Source organism: Gymnoscopelus braueri (genome assembly GCF_963280865.1).
Source record: "Gymnoscopelus braueri genome assembly, chromosome: 20".
Taxonomy (NCBI): Eukaryota; Metazoa; Chordata; class Actinopteri; order Myctophiformes; family Myctophidae; genus Gymnoscopelus; species Gymnoscopelus braueri.
Genome location: NC_137622.1, coordinates 16,432,739 through 16,450,411, shown reverse-complemented (window position 1 = coordinate 16,450,411; position 17,673 = coordinate 16,432,739). Strand labels below are relative to the sequence as shown.

Sequence of the window (17,673 nt, the reverse complement as noted above, 5' to 3'; positions counted from 1 at the left end):
CCATTAGTTTTGGGATACGATGTATACAAAAGGGTAAACAGCGGAGCCTTGGCGGACGTTCCACCAATTTTGAATGAGAACGACATAGAACCTCATCTCGGAGCTGTATAGCGGAGTGAGAGGTTCTTTATGGAGCTAGTAGTGGAGTAGAAGTAAAAGTAGGCCTAGTGAAATACTCCAGTAAAGTAATAATACCTCAAAATTGTACTTAAGTACAGTACTTGGCCACTGTAATTAAGTATAGAAAGAAACAAAAAAACTCGTATTACTACACCCATCAGCATATCACCATCAGCACCGGTTCCACACTACTACGGTGACTGTCTCTTTAAGAAAATGCACTTGCAGCCATTTTCTGCTCTTTGTGTGTGTGTGTGTGTGTGTGTGTGTGTGTGTGTGTGTGTGTCTATGGTGTGTGTGTGGGGTGGTGGTGGATTAGCGGATACTAGGCACTGCTGGTCGAAACGAAACGAGAGCATCTATCTAGTAGCTGGGGTTGGGGAAAAAGGCGAGAAAAACCCCAGGAATAAACATCGGATCGTCGTCGACATAGAGCAACGTTGTCCGCCCGTATTTTGCCCGGACGGACATGCAATTTACAGGTAGGTGGAAAAAACAGCAGCCGAATGGATGAGTTGCATGTTGAAGATGTACTAGATGGTAGCGGAGATGATGATAGCGGAGATGTGCGTCTGTGTAGCGACGATGGTGATGGTTTTCAACAGAGAAAACTACATGTTACGAACGTAACCCCGGTTATTGGAGTATTGCGAGCGAGATGTCTCGCCGTAATAGGAAAAATAACGCCTGAATTCACCGACACAGTGTCTCCCAAACACCGTCAACCACCACCACCACCACCATCATCATCATCACCATCCAGTGGGGGTGATGATGATGATGGTGATGATGATGGTTGACGGTGTTTGGAGACCCTGTGTCGGTGAATTCTGGCGTTTTCTGCACCTTTTTACAGTTTTGTTAAACGAGAGACTGTGCCTCCTTTCGCTGTATGAATCACTCACGCATCATCTCGTGGAGCGTTTATTCTAAGGCCCTTATAAATAGCGGTATATATGTATTAAGATTCAGCCTCGCATCACATGGATGGATATAAGCGCCCATTCTTAGATGTTAAATTGAAACATTCGAACGTGTGGCCTTTTTTGTTAAGTAGACTTCTATATCAATCCGATTGGCATTTGATCGCGTCTATTCTCGTTTCTAACGTATGAATGGAAGGACCGTTAGTTTAGCCCACATAATTTGGCCATCGTTTGTAGCTGTACTGGGAAGGAAGGGGAGATGATGGGTGGGGTGAGGAGAGGAGAGGAGCAAGTGGCTGCTTTAATGTGAGAAGACACGTTTGGAGGATGATTCGCTGCATAAAGCAAATGACTGGACATTGATATTGTCCATAATATCCTTCTTTTTTTTTATTATCCAAACTACAAGTGAGGGGATGCTGGCCATCAGTGGCCACACAAAGCACAATGTGCAGTTTTATCTGGCTCAAAATGTGTTTTAACCCCATTGGCCATAGTGAAAACCTAGCTCTCTGGCCCATAGCGTTAGAAGGAGTTCTCCTTAACGCTATGTTACTTTTCAGCCGTTGCCCGCCATGCCCGGGTAGTCACTAGTGCAGCCTCTCGTCTCTAGTAAAAAATACACTTTCGCTACTCACCAAAACAAACACAGTTTTAAGATGTTGAAAACCTGCTTTCCTTAGTGGGAACACTCGGAGCCCCCCACCTCACGTCTAAAATACACTTTTTGGCCAGAAAAGAAAATATTTCACCGGAAGGAAAATGTTCTAGTTATTCTACTGCGCCCTCTACAGATCTTGTCAATAGAAAATAATCCATTGACCAGATCTGTAGGGGGCGCAGTGGAGTAACTACAACATTTTTCCATCCGGTGGAATATTTTCTTTTTCTGGCCAAAAGGTGTATTTTAGGCGTGAGGTGGGGGGCTCCGAGTGTTTCCACCAAGGACAATAGGCTTTCAACATCTTAAAACCGTCTTTGTTTTGGTGAGTAGCGAAAGCGTATTTTGTATTTTTTACTACAGACGAGCGGCTGCGCAGCCTGCGCTACCGCGGGTGTGCGGGCAACGGCTCGAAAGTAACATAGCGTTAACTCCCTCTAACGCTATGGACGAGAGCTCGTGAAAACCCTGGGCACCATAAAATACTGTAGTAGCTGTATCGAGAGGCCGTACTAACGTCTATTGCAGAATAAATGACCATTGCACACATGTTAGCCCACAGGCCCGTTTCTGAGGTGGCCACAAACGGCAGCAGCAGGTTCACCTACTTCCGTTTCAGTTATAGTACCCCATCTCTGAAATCGGATTCCCTTCGATTCATTTAATGTGACCACATTAACGTCAGTCGTTTTGTCGCCATGTAGTCAGTCAGTCACAGAATGAACGGTGAGAGACTACAGTATTAGCCCTAATTGTGGGGGTGATGTAATGGTGATAGATCAGCACCTCTCTGAGGCTGCTATGAGAGGACATTGCCTTTTATAGTTGGCCTGTTTCTCACGTTTACAAATAGCACCCCACTTGTCAATCTAAGAGTCTAACCACATGGAACCATAAAAGGGTCTATTGGTATTTGTACACTCTCATAGCTGAAAATGTATACATTAACAGAAATTAACACTGAGGATTTTTACTACGTCCGCTACAGTGACAGGGGAGCTCGCACCTCAATTTAGTAGTCATTTTGACCTCACAGTTGGGTCATGTGATCCAAGCTCAGTTTTATGCCCTTCTTTCCTCCCTCATGAATATTCATCTGCCATTCATTGTTGCTGGCGTAGAAAGCGGGCTATGACATCATGGGGATCATGGGACAACAGTAGTTTTTGTGAGGCCCTCATGTCACCCATGGACTAAATGACAACCATCCATCCCTCCCGGCACAAATTCCTCAGCTAGTGTTGCTCCATGACACAATGTGGCGTACTGTTGGATAAGACATTTGATCCGTTTGTGGGCCATATTTGATGATCGTGTTTGTGTAACGTGTGTGATTGCAAGTAATAAAAAAATGTGTATTGTGTATATGGTCATGTGTGTGGGTGTGTTGTTATGCTCAGGGATGTCTTTCTCTCCCCACCAATCAGAGCTCAGCTCAGTGTGAGGATGATGACACACATTATGCCTGGGGGGACATCCCATTGAGTGACCCTGACTTGACACACTTTTCTCTGTCTGTCTCTCTCTTTAGTTCTGTCTCTCACTTTCTCTTACCCCCTTCCTTCTTCTCTTCTCTTCTCTTCTCTTCTCTTCTCTTCTCTTCTCTTCTCTTCTCTTCTCTTCTCTTCTCTTTCTCTCTCTCTCTCTCTCTCTCTCTCTCTCTCTCTCTCTCTCTCTCTCTCTCTCTCTCTCTCTCTCTCTCTCTCTCTCTCTCTCTCTCTCTCTCTCTCTCTCTCACATGAACATTCCACAAAAGTAGTGTGCCAGAACTTTTAACTGTCCTGCTCAGATATGCCAACATAATAAATGTGTTTTATTTGGTTAGTATGAATGTGGTTCTTCTCGGAGCAGTGCACAACAACATTAACGCAGTTCTTCATCAAACTCTTTATTTTCCTATGTCCCGTAGTGTGTATTAGTCTTGCATGTCTTCCAGGAGTCTTCTGTTTTCTCTGTTCCATTTTTCTTGAGAGAATTGGAGGGCATCCCTTCCCTCTCTGTCTAATAACATCCTCCCATGCACATTTTTCTACACTTTGGCATGTTTTTCTTTGCAGTCTTTATTTCTCAAAATTTGCCTCTTGCACAATATAGAGATCTTGTAATTTTTCTCTCCATTGCATGCATGCTGTGTTTTAATGTTCTCTAGGCTAGAGGGTACTTGAAGCTATGCAATCAAGCTAGACTCTGGTTGCAGAAAGCATGGCCGGCTCCTAGACTAGAGGAATGTTTCTCAACCAGCTTTGCTCTAGGACCACATTTTGGTGTTGGCCAATTCATGGACCCAGCATAACATCCCTACAATCCTGTGGCCTTTAGGTTAGGGCTGGGTGATATGCACAACATCAAATATCACAATATTATTGACTAAACACCTCGACATTGATCTTGTGACATTAATAACATAATTATGTTGTGATGAAATGATCTATTTTTTTCACCGATGTGAGCTTGTAGATAAACTATTTTCACTAATTATTTTTTAAATATATTTTGAGTATTGAATAGGGCTTACGTGATTAAAACCAGGAAAAGACAACACTAATGCCATATCACAATATCCGAAATCCCAGACAAGATATGCCACAGGGTTTCGGTTGTGAATTATATATCTTTTGATGAGCAGGCGCTTCAGTAGGCAGACATGGATTTCACTGCCTTTTGATTTCCCCCACAGCACAACTGGAGGTTCTGAAAGAGTTGTAGTTGATCTAGCAGAGCTGATAGCCAGAGCTACAGCTAGGAATTCAGAGAGGAATGAATGGGTCAGTTGCTGTGTATACACACACACACACACACACACACACACACACACACACACACACACACACACACACACACACACACACACACACACACACTCTCTTTCTTACTGTTGAACAGTGTGTAGCGCAGTGTGGGAAAGTTTATTCAGTCAATCCAGACTTGAGTCGTGTCTGTATTCCCAAGCATGGATGGGGGTTCAATAGCCGTGAGCACGGTTATCCATTTGACAAAGACTCTTCTGATAATGTCTCTAACAGCTAAACAAGCCTTCCCTTCTGTTAACGTGCAGATGGCTCTATTAGTACATTATGATGATTACACATCAAGCACAACATGTCTTTTCAGCGCTCAATTAGAGCATTTGTATTGACCAAGGCTCTTATAGACAGGGTCCCCACGGTCATGAAATTCCTGGAAATATTTTGAAATTGAAAAAAAAAAAATCCAGTACTGGAAAAGTTTGGGAATTGATCAAAGGTCCTGGAATTGATCAAGGGTCCTGGAAAAATATTTGGCTATGCATTGTTTTTGGCTATTGATTTTGTTAATACAAAACATTTTCATAAACATGTATAACATTACACGAAATATGTAACATAAGTAGTTTTTCGCCGAACGGGCTGTGTGATGGCATATATTATTTAAATAAAATAAGTCATACGGATGCCATAATGAGTCTTCCAGTGAGCTATGCCCTAATTTTGCACGAAATTTTGAATGAAATTGTACTATTCTATATTCGATGCTTTATTTTTGCTACACTGCCTATCTTTGGGCATTCTACATAGGAGTAAGAGACACATTATTGCGCTGAATGATTGTTATATAGGCCTGGAAATTGGGCTAAATATTCTGGAAAAGTTTTGGAAAAGTTTTGGAAATTCATTGCTAAAAATGTGTGGGGACCCTGTATAGACACTGATAAATCAGACCCAAGTCCTCTGAGTTAGGCAGACTAAGGTGTGATCCTCATCCTACATGATATTGAGAAAAATAAATAAAAAGCCTATATTGTGGTACTTCTGCTAAATATGATTATTGCGATATTTACTGTGACAAATGCCAACACAGCCTTTTCTATATAATTGTTCCCCTCTCTGCTCTAAAAATGCTCAAAATCTTTGAGAGAGGGACAGAGAGGTTAGCATGAGCTGAGTTGCTTGATTTTTAGGCCTGAGATTCTTCACAGCAGCAGAATAACTGGTTAGGAATTAGATGTATAAACTTGCAAGCTTAATAACATGCGTCTCATATCGACACTCTCAGGCCGAAACCTTGTACTGTATGTCCAAAACATACTAAAAATGGAAAAAAGAACCTATGTTCCAATGGATCCAGTGTAGTAAACGAACTGACAAATTTAGCCACTTTCAACCTGGCGTCTTTATTTTGGGCATGTTGCAGGCTAAAATTTACAAAATTATTCAAAAATACCAGAAATATCAGATCTACAAGCACACAATGCGTCACCATGCGACCAATAGCATTCATTTATGAAAAATGGAGATGCTGCCCAACAGTGATGATATTTTTCTCATATGTAGGATATGTTGACCCACCCTGAAGAAGACTGTTAAATGTAATGAAACAGCACAGTTTCTGGTGACAAAACAAGAGTCAGCTAACACCAAATGTTAAGTTTAATTTAACAGGAAGCTCCACCTACCTCTGTGTGGTCACATGACATTTGCCTACATTAGTAGACAGTGTGTCTCCTATGAAGTATTCTAGCGTTAGTTCTACTTTGATGGGAAGCAAGCTGAAAGTTTTACAGTTGGTTTGATGTCACTGTTGAGGTTACAGTTGTGCAATACAGCTTCAGAAAGATAAAACAGTTCCCTAACCTTGCCTTAGTCTAGGACAGGCACATGTTTTAATTGTTTTCAGGTCACAGGCCCCCAAATAGATTTTTGTTACACCACGGACCCCTGTCCTAAATGTCATAATTGTACATGCAATATATTTATATTGGTGATGATATTGAAACATTGTTAAAATAGTCATAACCTCAGCTGGCTGGGGACCCGCAGGAAACACCTAAAGGACGCCTAGGGGTCCCCGAACCCCACTTTGAAAACCAATGGGGCTTAGGGTCTAGAGATCCTGGACTAGATGTCAGAGGCAACAATAGGGCAAGAGACTGGCACACACACACTCACACACACAGTTCTTACAGTACGTCAATTAACTTCAGCACAATTTTTGTTTGTAAGAATCCGAGTTAACACCTTCATGCCCAGGTCAAATCTGGTCAGATATTGTTAGTGTGTTTAACCAATAGGCATTAGGTGGCTTCTTGCAACAGGTCGATGTGTTGACAAAGATCTCTATTGAATTGAGAATAGATCTCATATGTAGTTGGATTCTACGAAATGAGTGAGCTGTGTATGGGGTGCAACAGATAATTAAACTAATTGATTTAATCGATTATTACAAAAAAGAAAACCCACCTGAAACCCATGCGTCTTTATACCTTTCAATCGCGGGACAGCATCTGTGTCATTCTAGATGTTGCTATATATACATAGCAACATTATTTATTTAATTGTTTAATACAAATGGGAAATTCTTCAGGGGTTTTTAGAATGGGCCTCAGGTCTAAATGGGTTAAAGAGCTGGAGAGATGGGGAGACCCCCTCTTACTACACTCTGTAGCAATGATTACTGACAATATAGAGTTTGACTTTTTCATGAAAAATAAACTTTTTAACCATAAAATATCATTTACCCTACCTTTAATCAATAGAGTAATCGCTAAGAAAATAATTGTTATTTGCAGTCCTAGTGTTTAGTTTAGTTTAGTTTATTCGAAAATAATCAACATACAGTTAAAACTTCATGAGGATAACACAAACAATAAAGTCCAGGACTTATTTCCATTGTGGTCCTCTTACACACACAACAATACATATCAGACAGTCATGTATATTGAATAAACACATTTTCAAGACAAACAATACACATATTATAAATGACAAAATAGTGCTGTGTTTCAGTGAAGCCCACACTAGACTATGGGTAAGGTAACCAAGATGTCACTGGCGATCCATATAGGTCACAAGTGCCTTACTTCTGTGTTTACAACCACCTATAGTACTTTGCTGGGGCACTCAATGACGCTTGGGTTGCTATGGGATACTATAACAACAAATACACCTTAAAGGAGAGATCCGGACATTTTAAGTGTTATCTTTGATGTGTCGTTAGTCACTCACCGACGTAGAAAGTGGCGTTGAGTTTTTCCAGCGATTCCCCATTTTTTCGACCCCCTCCGTTGGCATAATGGGAGCGCGTGTATGAGTGAAATTCGTCTATTATAACCGATGCAAAGTTATTTTTTTCTCTACTACTGCTCATTGTAGAGTCTCATGATACTCAAACATGCACTGAAAGTCCCTGAGAAGCTAACGCTAATGCCGAACGAGCTAACGCTGGTTGCTTGTTTCTCTCCCAGAACCTGGCAACTCGGTGTTGCCAGGGAGAGAAATGTCCGGATCTCTCCTTTAATATGAAACACATCATGAAAGCCCCCATGGATTGATTGATTGATTGATTGATTGATTGATTGAAAATACAAAATTATAAAATCACATGTGTAGAAGTATTCACACCCTTTACTCAATACTTGGTTGAAGCACCTCTGGCAGCAAATAGAGCCTCAATTCTTCTTGAGTATGATGCTACAACTTGGCACACCTATTTTGGGGCAGTTTCTCCCATTCTTCTTTTCAGATATATTCTCAAGCTGCATCAGGTTGCTTCGGTGCACAGCCATTTTCAGATTTCTCCTGAGATGCTCAACGGGGTCCAAGTCCTGAAGCCACTCCTTTGTTATCTTGGCTGTGTGCTTAGGTTCCTTGTCCTGTTGGGAGGTGAACCTCTGCCTCAGTCTGAGGTCCAGAGTGCTCTGGAGCAGGTTTTCATCATGGATCTCTCTGTACTTTGCTGCATAAAATGTTCCCTTGATCCTGACTTGTCTCCCAGTTCCTGCTGCTGAAAGATATTCCCACAGCATGATGCTGCTACAGTACCACCATGCTTCCCTGTAGGGATGGTGTTGGCCAGGTGATGGGCGGTGCCTGGTTTTGTCCAGACATTACACTTGGCTTTTCAGGCCAAAGAGTTCAGTCTTTGTTTCAACAGACCAGATGATTTTTAGGTGCCTTTTGGCAAACTCCCAATGGGCTTGAATGGCTGCAGTGCTGCAGAGATGGTTGTCCTTCTGGAAGGTTCTCCCATCTCCACAGAGGAACATTGGAGCTCTGTCAGAGTGACCATTGGGTTCTTGGGTCACCTCCCTGACTAAAGACCCATCTCCCCCAGTTGCTCAGTTTGGCCATTTATCTCCCCTTGTGGTCTCCTGATACGATAATGATGATTCAATTTCAGGCCAGTTTTGAAAGAAACCAGTGATTTACATCTTTTAATGGATGGTGTCAGAGCATTCCACATTTTGGCGGCAGAGTACGAATTTTCCAATGTTTGTTCTATATTTGTGTAGTGCCAGATCGTTGTCGCTCCCTCTAGTATTGTGGCTGTGGTTGTGGGGAGGGTATTGAGGGCACTGCCCCTTTGACTATCTTAATATATCAATCCCATTTTTATTTACCAATGATTCATTCCTCTTCCTTGTTTGACACGGAAGAACAGCATTGTTTTGCATATTCATGTCATCACAGTGAGCTCTCTACGTTCCACATTTGGGGGGTGGGAGAGTTCAGCTCTCTCTGTCCTTTCTCGATGTCCATTTGTCCACCACCGTCCCTGTCCCCGCCTCTGGTCTCTGTTCTCAGGGTTCATGTAGGCTGGGAATATTAAGCTTATTATCAGCCATGTCAGCCGTAGATCAGAAGGTGAATTACTCTGATCTACTGAGAGGCATGTGATATAGGGGTGGACCAGCTACACTCACATGGGCTCAGGCATGCACGATTGCACACACACACACACACACACACACACACACACACACACACGCACACACACATTTATTGTAGTGAGTCCTCAATCGAGTAAATATAAATTCAAATTAATGCTCTAAAAAGATCAAGATATCGAAAATATTCAAATTGTCATTTCATCATTCAACTATGTAAAGGAAAATAACTTATAGCTACTGCTGGTGATTTGGGGAGACAGTAGTGTTGACTATAGGCTTTCTGCTGCACAGACTGAGCCATTTTAAGGAGGGCTTGAGGTCCAAGGATGAATGGAAAGGGGCAGACTAACAGTTTTTGCTGCCAAGGAATTATCAAGGCTTGTACACCAGCAGAATATAATTTACTACGTTCGGTGTGTTGGAACAGATTCCAAAGGGTTTTTGTTCAGTAGAAAGGTAAGCAATTATAGCTTGACATATTGTAACCTACAGCCATTATGAATTATTCAGCTTGCCTACTTTTTTTATGGTGATATATACTTGTGTGCTGTGTCTCTTCTGCATTTGCAAACATTTTCTGCTTATAGAATGTCTATTGTTGTCCCTCAAATGTTATTTTTTGCCTTCCTCTTTCTCAGCTTGTCTCGCACCGTCGTCACACAAGGCCATGCCTTAGTTTGCTAGTCACTCTACAATGGATATGTTTGTCCATTAAAACTGCCTGTTGTTTGAGAGATGTGTACTCCATTGATACAATACTTCACACTTCCCTAAAAGGCTTGTTGTGATTTGAAGTACAATAAAGAGAGCGACTGATACCAAATGTTTTGGTCCGATGCCTTCCCGATTTTGGAGAGCCCTAGACCACCAATTACTGATGTTTTGCCTGATATTTTGCTTTTATTCTAAAATCTTGAAATCAACTTTTGTGTGTGAGTGTGAAGCAAGGCGTTCGTGAAAAAGATAATTTGTTCTCAGAGAACCTCCCCTGGGTAAATATATACTTATAGCTAAAATGAATAAATAAAAATAAACAATACACTTTTGATAGATAAAAAAAAACACACAAAATTAACATTATTTTTATATATGTGAGTATTGTGTCTATTTCAATCCAGTCGCAGTCTCTAGCCTTTCTATGCATTTCACCTTGTGTTGAACTGTTCATTTCTAATACTGCAAAAATAGCATATTGATAAATAATGGATATTGACAAGCACGAGTCTCATCTTAGGTTTTCTCCCCCCCCCCCACCCCCCTTCCCTCTCTCTCTTTCCTTCTGTCTGTGACAGGCTGGGTGTTGTGTGAGTGACCCTTAGTTACCATGACAACCCACGTTACCCTGGAGGATGCTCTGTCCAACGTGGACCTGCTGGAGGAGTTGCCTCTCCCGGACCAGCAGCCATGTATCGAGCCTCCCCCTTCCTCCATCATGTACCAGGTACACACAAGCACACACACGCTTGCGCGTGCGCGCAAAAGCATGCACGCAAAAATAGATACAAATAGCCATGCAAATATTCAACAATCCTGTACAGCAGTGGCTCTAAAACATTTTCACATCGAGACCCTACAAATTGATATGTTTCAGGGTGTGTACCCTCGTTTCAAAAGTTTTTGTGCTAGCGACCCCCATAAAGAGAAAAGTTTTGTTGTTAGATTAGATTTAGTGCAGAATTTGACTATACTGTAGTTCGGGAGATAAGTTAGAGAGAGTGAAAAGTAGCAGTAATAATCAGAAATGGCAATACAAAAATCTGCTGTCCATGTCTGTATACTCAACTGTAATCCTGTTACAGTTGATATCACTTTTTGAGTTCAAAAGTCTTATGGCCTGAGGATAGAAACCGTCCCTTAGCCTGCTGGACCGAGGCCCTGTGCCAGTCTTTGGCAGAGTGAAAAGTCCATTGCTGGGGTGACTAGGGTCTTTGATGATAACCCAACTCGTCTGGGTGTAGAGGCACTACATGGCTGGCAGCTCAGCACTCTTATGCATGTGCTCGTTATACTATCTATGCAGATATTTGTTGGTTACTTGTTCACATCAGAGGTCGTAATAGCCGGTTTTGGCCGTGTTTTATGACAAAATCCGGAAAATATAATTCCTTCCGGCTTCCGGACATCCTGTCCGGTAAAAAAACGAAACAAAAATGTATCATTATTATCACTGCAAATCAGATACATTTCATATTGTCTGTTCCTCGGCCCTCTGTGTTATTAGCAACTGCAAAAAGAATCCGGCTATGTCATCATGAATCACTTGTCAACAATGCTGTTAACTTTAATGAGCGAAGTTCAGCGAACATTAATGGAATAACTTCAACTGTCAAAATTGGACACGTATTTTACTTTAGTAAAGTTTGCACGGCATTTCTGATATTTCTAACTTTCATTCAGTCTCTGGCACAATCCCAATCGCTCATTACATTAAAATCTATGTGAGGAGCACAATGGGTGAAGAAGTTGGACATAGGGCACATTATGAATGACTTTGCAGAGCATGTTGTTTAGACAAATGTTAGGTTGGATGTAACCCCTTAATTTGCACTGTACTTAAGTAACTATTTACTGGTGGTTCATCCCATCACACTTGTAAGTCGCTCTGGACTATTCCTAAATTGTGAAATTGTAAAATGTAAATTGCACATTTTCCCAACCACTAATTTTAAATATTGTTTAACCCCGCCCCTGTTCTTCTTCCAGGCAAACTTTGACACAAACTTTGAAGACAGAAATGCATTTGTGACTGGCATTGCTCGTTACATAGAGCAAGCTACAGTCCACTCCAGCATGGTAAGACAAAGGACAGTGATTGATTTCCACTACTGACTGTTAAGATTTTTCTTTCCTGTTGTTTATTGTATTGCTTGATGCATTTTGATCCAAATGTGGTTAAATTAGTCAGTGATCACCAGAATGTGGCACAGAGTCTCATGTCTTGTCTTTGCATTATCCTTACTGGCAGTTCTGTGTCTGCCAACACAAACTCATTTGAGAGACACGTCCTTGCATACTCAAAGAGAGCTTTGTGTTGTAGTGGATTACTTTTTTTTTGGTTCCTTTCTGAGTTTTTGGCTTCAGCTGAGGCTCTTTCACAAAAACACGCACGCATGCACGCACGCACACGCACACACACACACACACACACACACACACACACACACACACACACACACACACACACACACACACACACACTCAGGCCTGCGCTGGTGAAACAAGCGGTGGACATCTTCCTCCTAGTGGGAGATGAATGGAGAATGTGATTTGACTGGCAAAGAGGGGAAGCACTGCTTCAAGTTATCCTCCTATTTAAATGAGGAAGTCCCATGGAGGTGAAGCAGGCACTCTATTTGAGGCCTTTCCTCTTTTAGCCAGAGTGATTGAGAATTCTGTCTCGCCTACTGCTGGCTGGAACAATTCTCCAAATGGAAAATGGAACACTGCTTAAATGTTTATAGGACCCCATTATCCTTGAATTCTTTAATAGTTTGATCATTGTTGAACTATCAAAATAGGGGGGGGGGGGGTACACAAACATATTTTAGTCTTTCATTTAGCCCAGTGTTTAAAGTCATACTGTTTACATTTTTCAATTAACACATTCCATGCCAGAGTTTAATCTCATAATGTACTCACCAGTGCCAGCGTTTTATTGTTGTTTTTTTGTTTTTTTCATGTCGCCACAGACCTCGCTAAATAAGTTAAAAGTGCGCGTTCATTTGGTTCTAAACACACGGCGGATCCGTGAGAAACGGCCAGCGAAAATAGTTTCCAAATCCGTGCCGCCATCTTGAAGATACAGCCGATCAACGGTAAACAGTGATCAGCGAGGAGAAAAACAACAACCGAGAAAATCGAGTTTTAAACAGGATCCCAGACAGGAAGCGGATACGATCGAAAAAACCGGAACCCGAATAATTCTGTTTCCGACCGGAAACCGGAAACGGAAATGGATCAAAAAAATTCGGAAAGTGCACCTGGGGCCATTACAATGGGAATCGGCGGTTCGCGTAGATCTACGCGACTGGCACGCTGCGGCTTTAAATAGGTTCGCGTAGATCTACGCGACTGGCATTCAATGTGTTAAACAAAGGTTGTTTTTCATATAATTTAGCACTGGCATTATTTTCACAATAACCATTCCTTTTTTGAAAAGCTATTTTTGGAGCTTTTCTTTCTTTATTTGAGAGGAAAGTAGGCTGACAGGAAATGGGGAGAGAGATGGGGGGGTTGACACACAGCAAAGGCCGCCGGGATCGGGAGTCGAACCTGCGACACGCTGTAAGACTGGTTTACCAATCTACATAGATTGGTAAACCAGTCTTACAGCGTGTCGCGGGTTTGCGCCTGGACCGCTAGGCCAGCGGGTGCCCCACAGTAACCATTCATTACAAATGTGTTGTTTGACCACTTCTGTAAACTATTTTAGTAGCAGCTTGCGTGTGTCTACCCCGACACTTGTGCCAGAATGATGCAGGCGCTCAGAGGAAGTGCTTTGGAAGCGGAAATGTATTCATTTATTCTATAAGTTACTGTTTGCTTTGTTGTTTTTGCTTTCCAAAATATTCTCCACTCACCAGGGGAGGTATTTAATGGAGGATGACCTCCGTGACCCCTCAGTTTGGCCGTATGCCCTTAAAAAAAAAGAATTGCTCTGAGGCAACAGTGGCCTTGATTCCCTGCCCGCACTGCCCCAGTACCCCAGCTGATTTCTCCTCTGCTTCTTTCCTGTCAGTATGGCTTTCAGACACTGATGTCTTTTGTTGAGATTCTGAATTCTTAGCTCCCTCTGACTCCACATCCCCATCTTCAAAGACGTCCAGGGACTGATGATTATTCCTGGACTGAGCCTGTATGAGCTTTTGACTCAGGAGTATTTAAATCATTGTTTCATTTGGCCTTGCTGCCCTGCCATTTGGCCTTTGTGCCCTCAAAAAACACCAAAGGCTAAGTGGTCTTGTCCCTAAAATGCTGAAATTCCAGGTCTGCAGCTTGCAGGATTTATAATTTGATGACCGGCGTCTCCAACTCAAAGAGTCTCCTACAGACCGATGACCTGTTCATCAAATTATTGGCTTAGGAATGCGACAAAAACTAAAAAATCTCCATGAATTCAAGGCTTCATGGGGTGTGTAATTGTTGATTGAAAATAAGTCATTGTTTTGGATGAACTACTCCCTTAAGCCTTAGCCACGTCTGTAACCTACCCCTTCAAAGTAGCACTAGGATTCTGTCACGTGGTATTGCCATCCAAAATTTGCCTTTCGCAAAAGCCCCACTTTACTGTTCTTTTTACCACCCCATCTTTACTAGAGACATCAGTAGGAACTTTGCTTCACGTTTGGAAATAGGTAAAAATAGGCTTTTTAGGCTTTTACCTTCTGGATGGCAATGCTCTGTTCATTTCAGTACGGTATGAAAATCTACTTTTAACCAAATCTTTTGTTAAAAGTTGCACTTTTGATGCATTTTAATGCTGTTGAAAGCACATTTTACATATCGTTACTCAGTAGTTCATTCAACACAAAATGAAGCGACCTGAATAGGGTAAAGAGACGTGTACAGTACAGTATAGCTTTCTTGTCACATGACATGAGGTCTGGAAAAGCAGAACTGGCAGATGTGCATGCCTATACTGTATGTCGCTTTACAGTCTAAATGCTGATTCACCGTGCAGTCTATCCAGTCTACACAACACCAACAACAGCAATATTGTGCAACTCACTGTGCAACTGTGCACAGACTGCACACAGGGTCCGTGGTGGGCCAAAATGTTGTAATGTGAACAAACAGTGGCCCCACAGACCATGTTGCTCTTATTGCCTGGCTACCAGTATACCAGTAAACGTATCTATTTGTCGTATATCAATGAATCAACGCTAAAACATAAACTAAATTAGTCTGAGTAACTGTTGCAGCCGTATTGGTAGCTAAACTGGAAAAAAAAAGGTTTCTCCAGAAGCCATTGACCACAGAAAGGAAGACCGTCAGTGTTAACTAAACAATGATTGTGGTAATGTGATTAGCTTACATTTCATATCACACACACACAGTATGATATCGTTCACCAGCGTTGTTAGAGTTGTAGTGTGGATTCTGCCATCCACTTGAGTTGCACAATTTTTAAAACAATAGTTATAGTTAATAGCGCTTGATTTCGACGGCCCATGAAGTGATTAATGCTCAGTGTTGTTGTTGTCTGTGTGGTAGAACGAGATGCTGGAGGAGGGGCACGAGTACGCTGTGATGCTCTACACCTGGAGGAGTTGTTCCAGAGCCATCCCACAGGTAATACTCCATCCTTTTCCATTACTTGTTCATAAGCTTAATTTAAGCCTGTGTGAACAGTTGTGAAAATAAATAAATACACATTTGAGTGGGCCATCGAGAACTGCTGGCCATGAAATAAAACATTTTAAATTAGGATATTTACATTATCGACGGCAGACGGCAGTACAGTATGCCTTGTCAGCTGCAGTTACATGAGACAATTTCTTCCATTCCAAGTCAGTTAATCTTACTGATTAATTTAGAGGAGCGCTAAATGAAATGATCGGATAGATGTCCTCCTGTTTCCTCCACATGATGAAGACTGTTCATGTCATGTTCCTAAACAAAGCAGCAATTTGATCAGAATATAATACTCCTGCAATGTTATTAAATGTATTGGAGAAGGTAAGTCTAATGAACATAGTTCTCTCTCTCTCTCTCTCTCTCTCTCTCTCTCTCTCTCTCTCTCTCTCTCTCTCTATCTCTCTCTCTCTCTCTGTCTCTCTGCCTGTTTTTCTCCCAACTATACTCTTGCTCTCTCTCACTGTTATGTCTCTCTATAAATCCCCAATGTAGTTTCCTCTTTGAATTTGTGATTACTGATTTCTGGTCTGTACCCCATATTTGTCCGTTTCACTTACACAATCCATCAGACTCAACATAACATACAGTAGAGTAGACCCAGTGATGATAAATGACAATTAAAGCACCAAAACAGCTTTATTGGTTAATGTTGTTATCTCCCAAAAGTTCCTCTTCATTTGCATTCAGTTCGTCTTTTCAGTGTTACAGAGATAGGACATGCATTTTAGACAAAACCACAGACAGAAGTAGAAAAGCGGTTGAAACTAAGCTATGTGCACACTCCACGAACTAGAGGTAATAACACATTAGTGACATCGGCTAATAAATAAAATAAATTAGAAACGTTGCTTTTTCCCCTACTGGTGAAATGAATGCCCAAATTCTGTTTGGCCAACACAACACAACACAACACAACACAACACAACACTTAAAAAACTGATATTTCAGCAGCTGCTGCTGATAACAATATTTCAATTCAATTGAAGCTTTATATTGCAGGAGAGCAGGATTACCTCATCACCTGCCTTCATCCATACCAGGTTGTGTAACAGCACCCTCTTCTGTTCTTCAGGTGAAATGCAATGAGCAGCCCAACAGGGTGGAGATCTACGAGAAGACCGTAGAGGTGCTGGAGCCAGAGGTCACCAAGCTGATGAAGTTCATGTACTTCCAGGTTAGAGATTCAGTAATGAGTGTCACCAAAGACGAAAATACAAGACTCTCCATCTCCGGTTTACTTCCCGTATCTGTGTGAACTAGGCGGACGCCTTTTTAGGAGACCGGAAGCAGGTTGGAGTCTATTATTTCCAATGGAAGAGTGAAACGTGAACCCAGCTTCTGAACCATTCTTTAGCTCCATGGTCACTGAACTAAATATTGGACCCGATCGTCACAAGCCACAAAATGTTCCCAAGATTTTCATACTAAAATGTTTTTTTCAGAGAGACAAATCAGGATTATTATCGACATTTCTCTGTCCCAGCAACACACTCTCGTGTGACAGGCAAAAGCAGGTGCTTTTGGTAAACATAGGAGACCATTTGTAGGATTTGTGTACCATTTCGCCTCTAGTGGCTCCAATTAGGATGGTCTATCTTCATAAATTAACCATCTTTGGTGTCACCAAGGTAAATAAAGAGCAGGTACATTTTTGCTATCCAGCAATTCCAGCCGGTAGATTTGTCGCATTGGGACACTGGGAGGCAAACTGTAGCCAAGAAGTTTGGTGCATTTATTGGAGTCAATGAGAGCCAGGTGAACCAGCTTATGAACAAACACTATTTCTGAACGACTGCAACCTCTGTAAAATACTCTGCTCAGGAAAATAAAAGAAGACATATCACACATTGTTTTCTGCTGTGTTGCTTTTCGATGTGTACACCGTAAACATTTATTGAGGTAACTAAATGTACTTTTCTGAATGTGCCAAAGTATCGCGAGACGGTCATTGACAGCCTGACAAC

General features: G+C 41.8%; 1 protein-coding gene across 2 annotated transcripts in view; it reads left to right on the top strand.

Moving 5' to 3' along the window:
• The first annotated feature begins 435 nt into the window (after positions 1 to 435).
• The window catches only part of cyfip2 (cytoplasmic FMR1 interacting protein 2), a 36,780-nt gene continuing 19,542 nt past the window's right edge, over positions 436 to 17,673 (top strand). For both annotated transcript variants that reach the window (XM_080415788.1, XM_080415789.1), the window contains exons 1-5: positions 436 to 602; positions 10,645 to 10,793; positions 12,056 to 12,145; positions 15,566 to 15,643; positions 16,782 to 16,883. In XM_080415788.1, the coding sequence (XP_080271914.1) occupies positions 10,677 to 10,793; positions 12,056 to 12,145; positions 15,566 to 15,643; positions 16,782 to 16,883 (387 nt within the window). In that variant the 5' untranslated portion in view covers positions 436 to 602; positions 10,645 to 10,676. The remainder of the gene's footprint in view (positions 603 to 10,644; positions 10,794 to 12,055; positions 12,146 to 15,565; positions 15,644 to 16,781; positions 16,884 to 17,673) is intronic.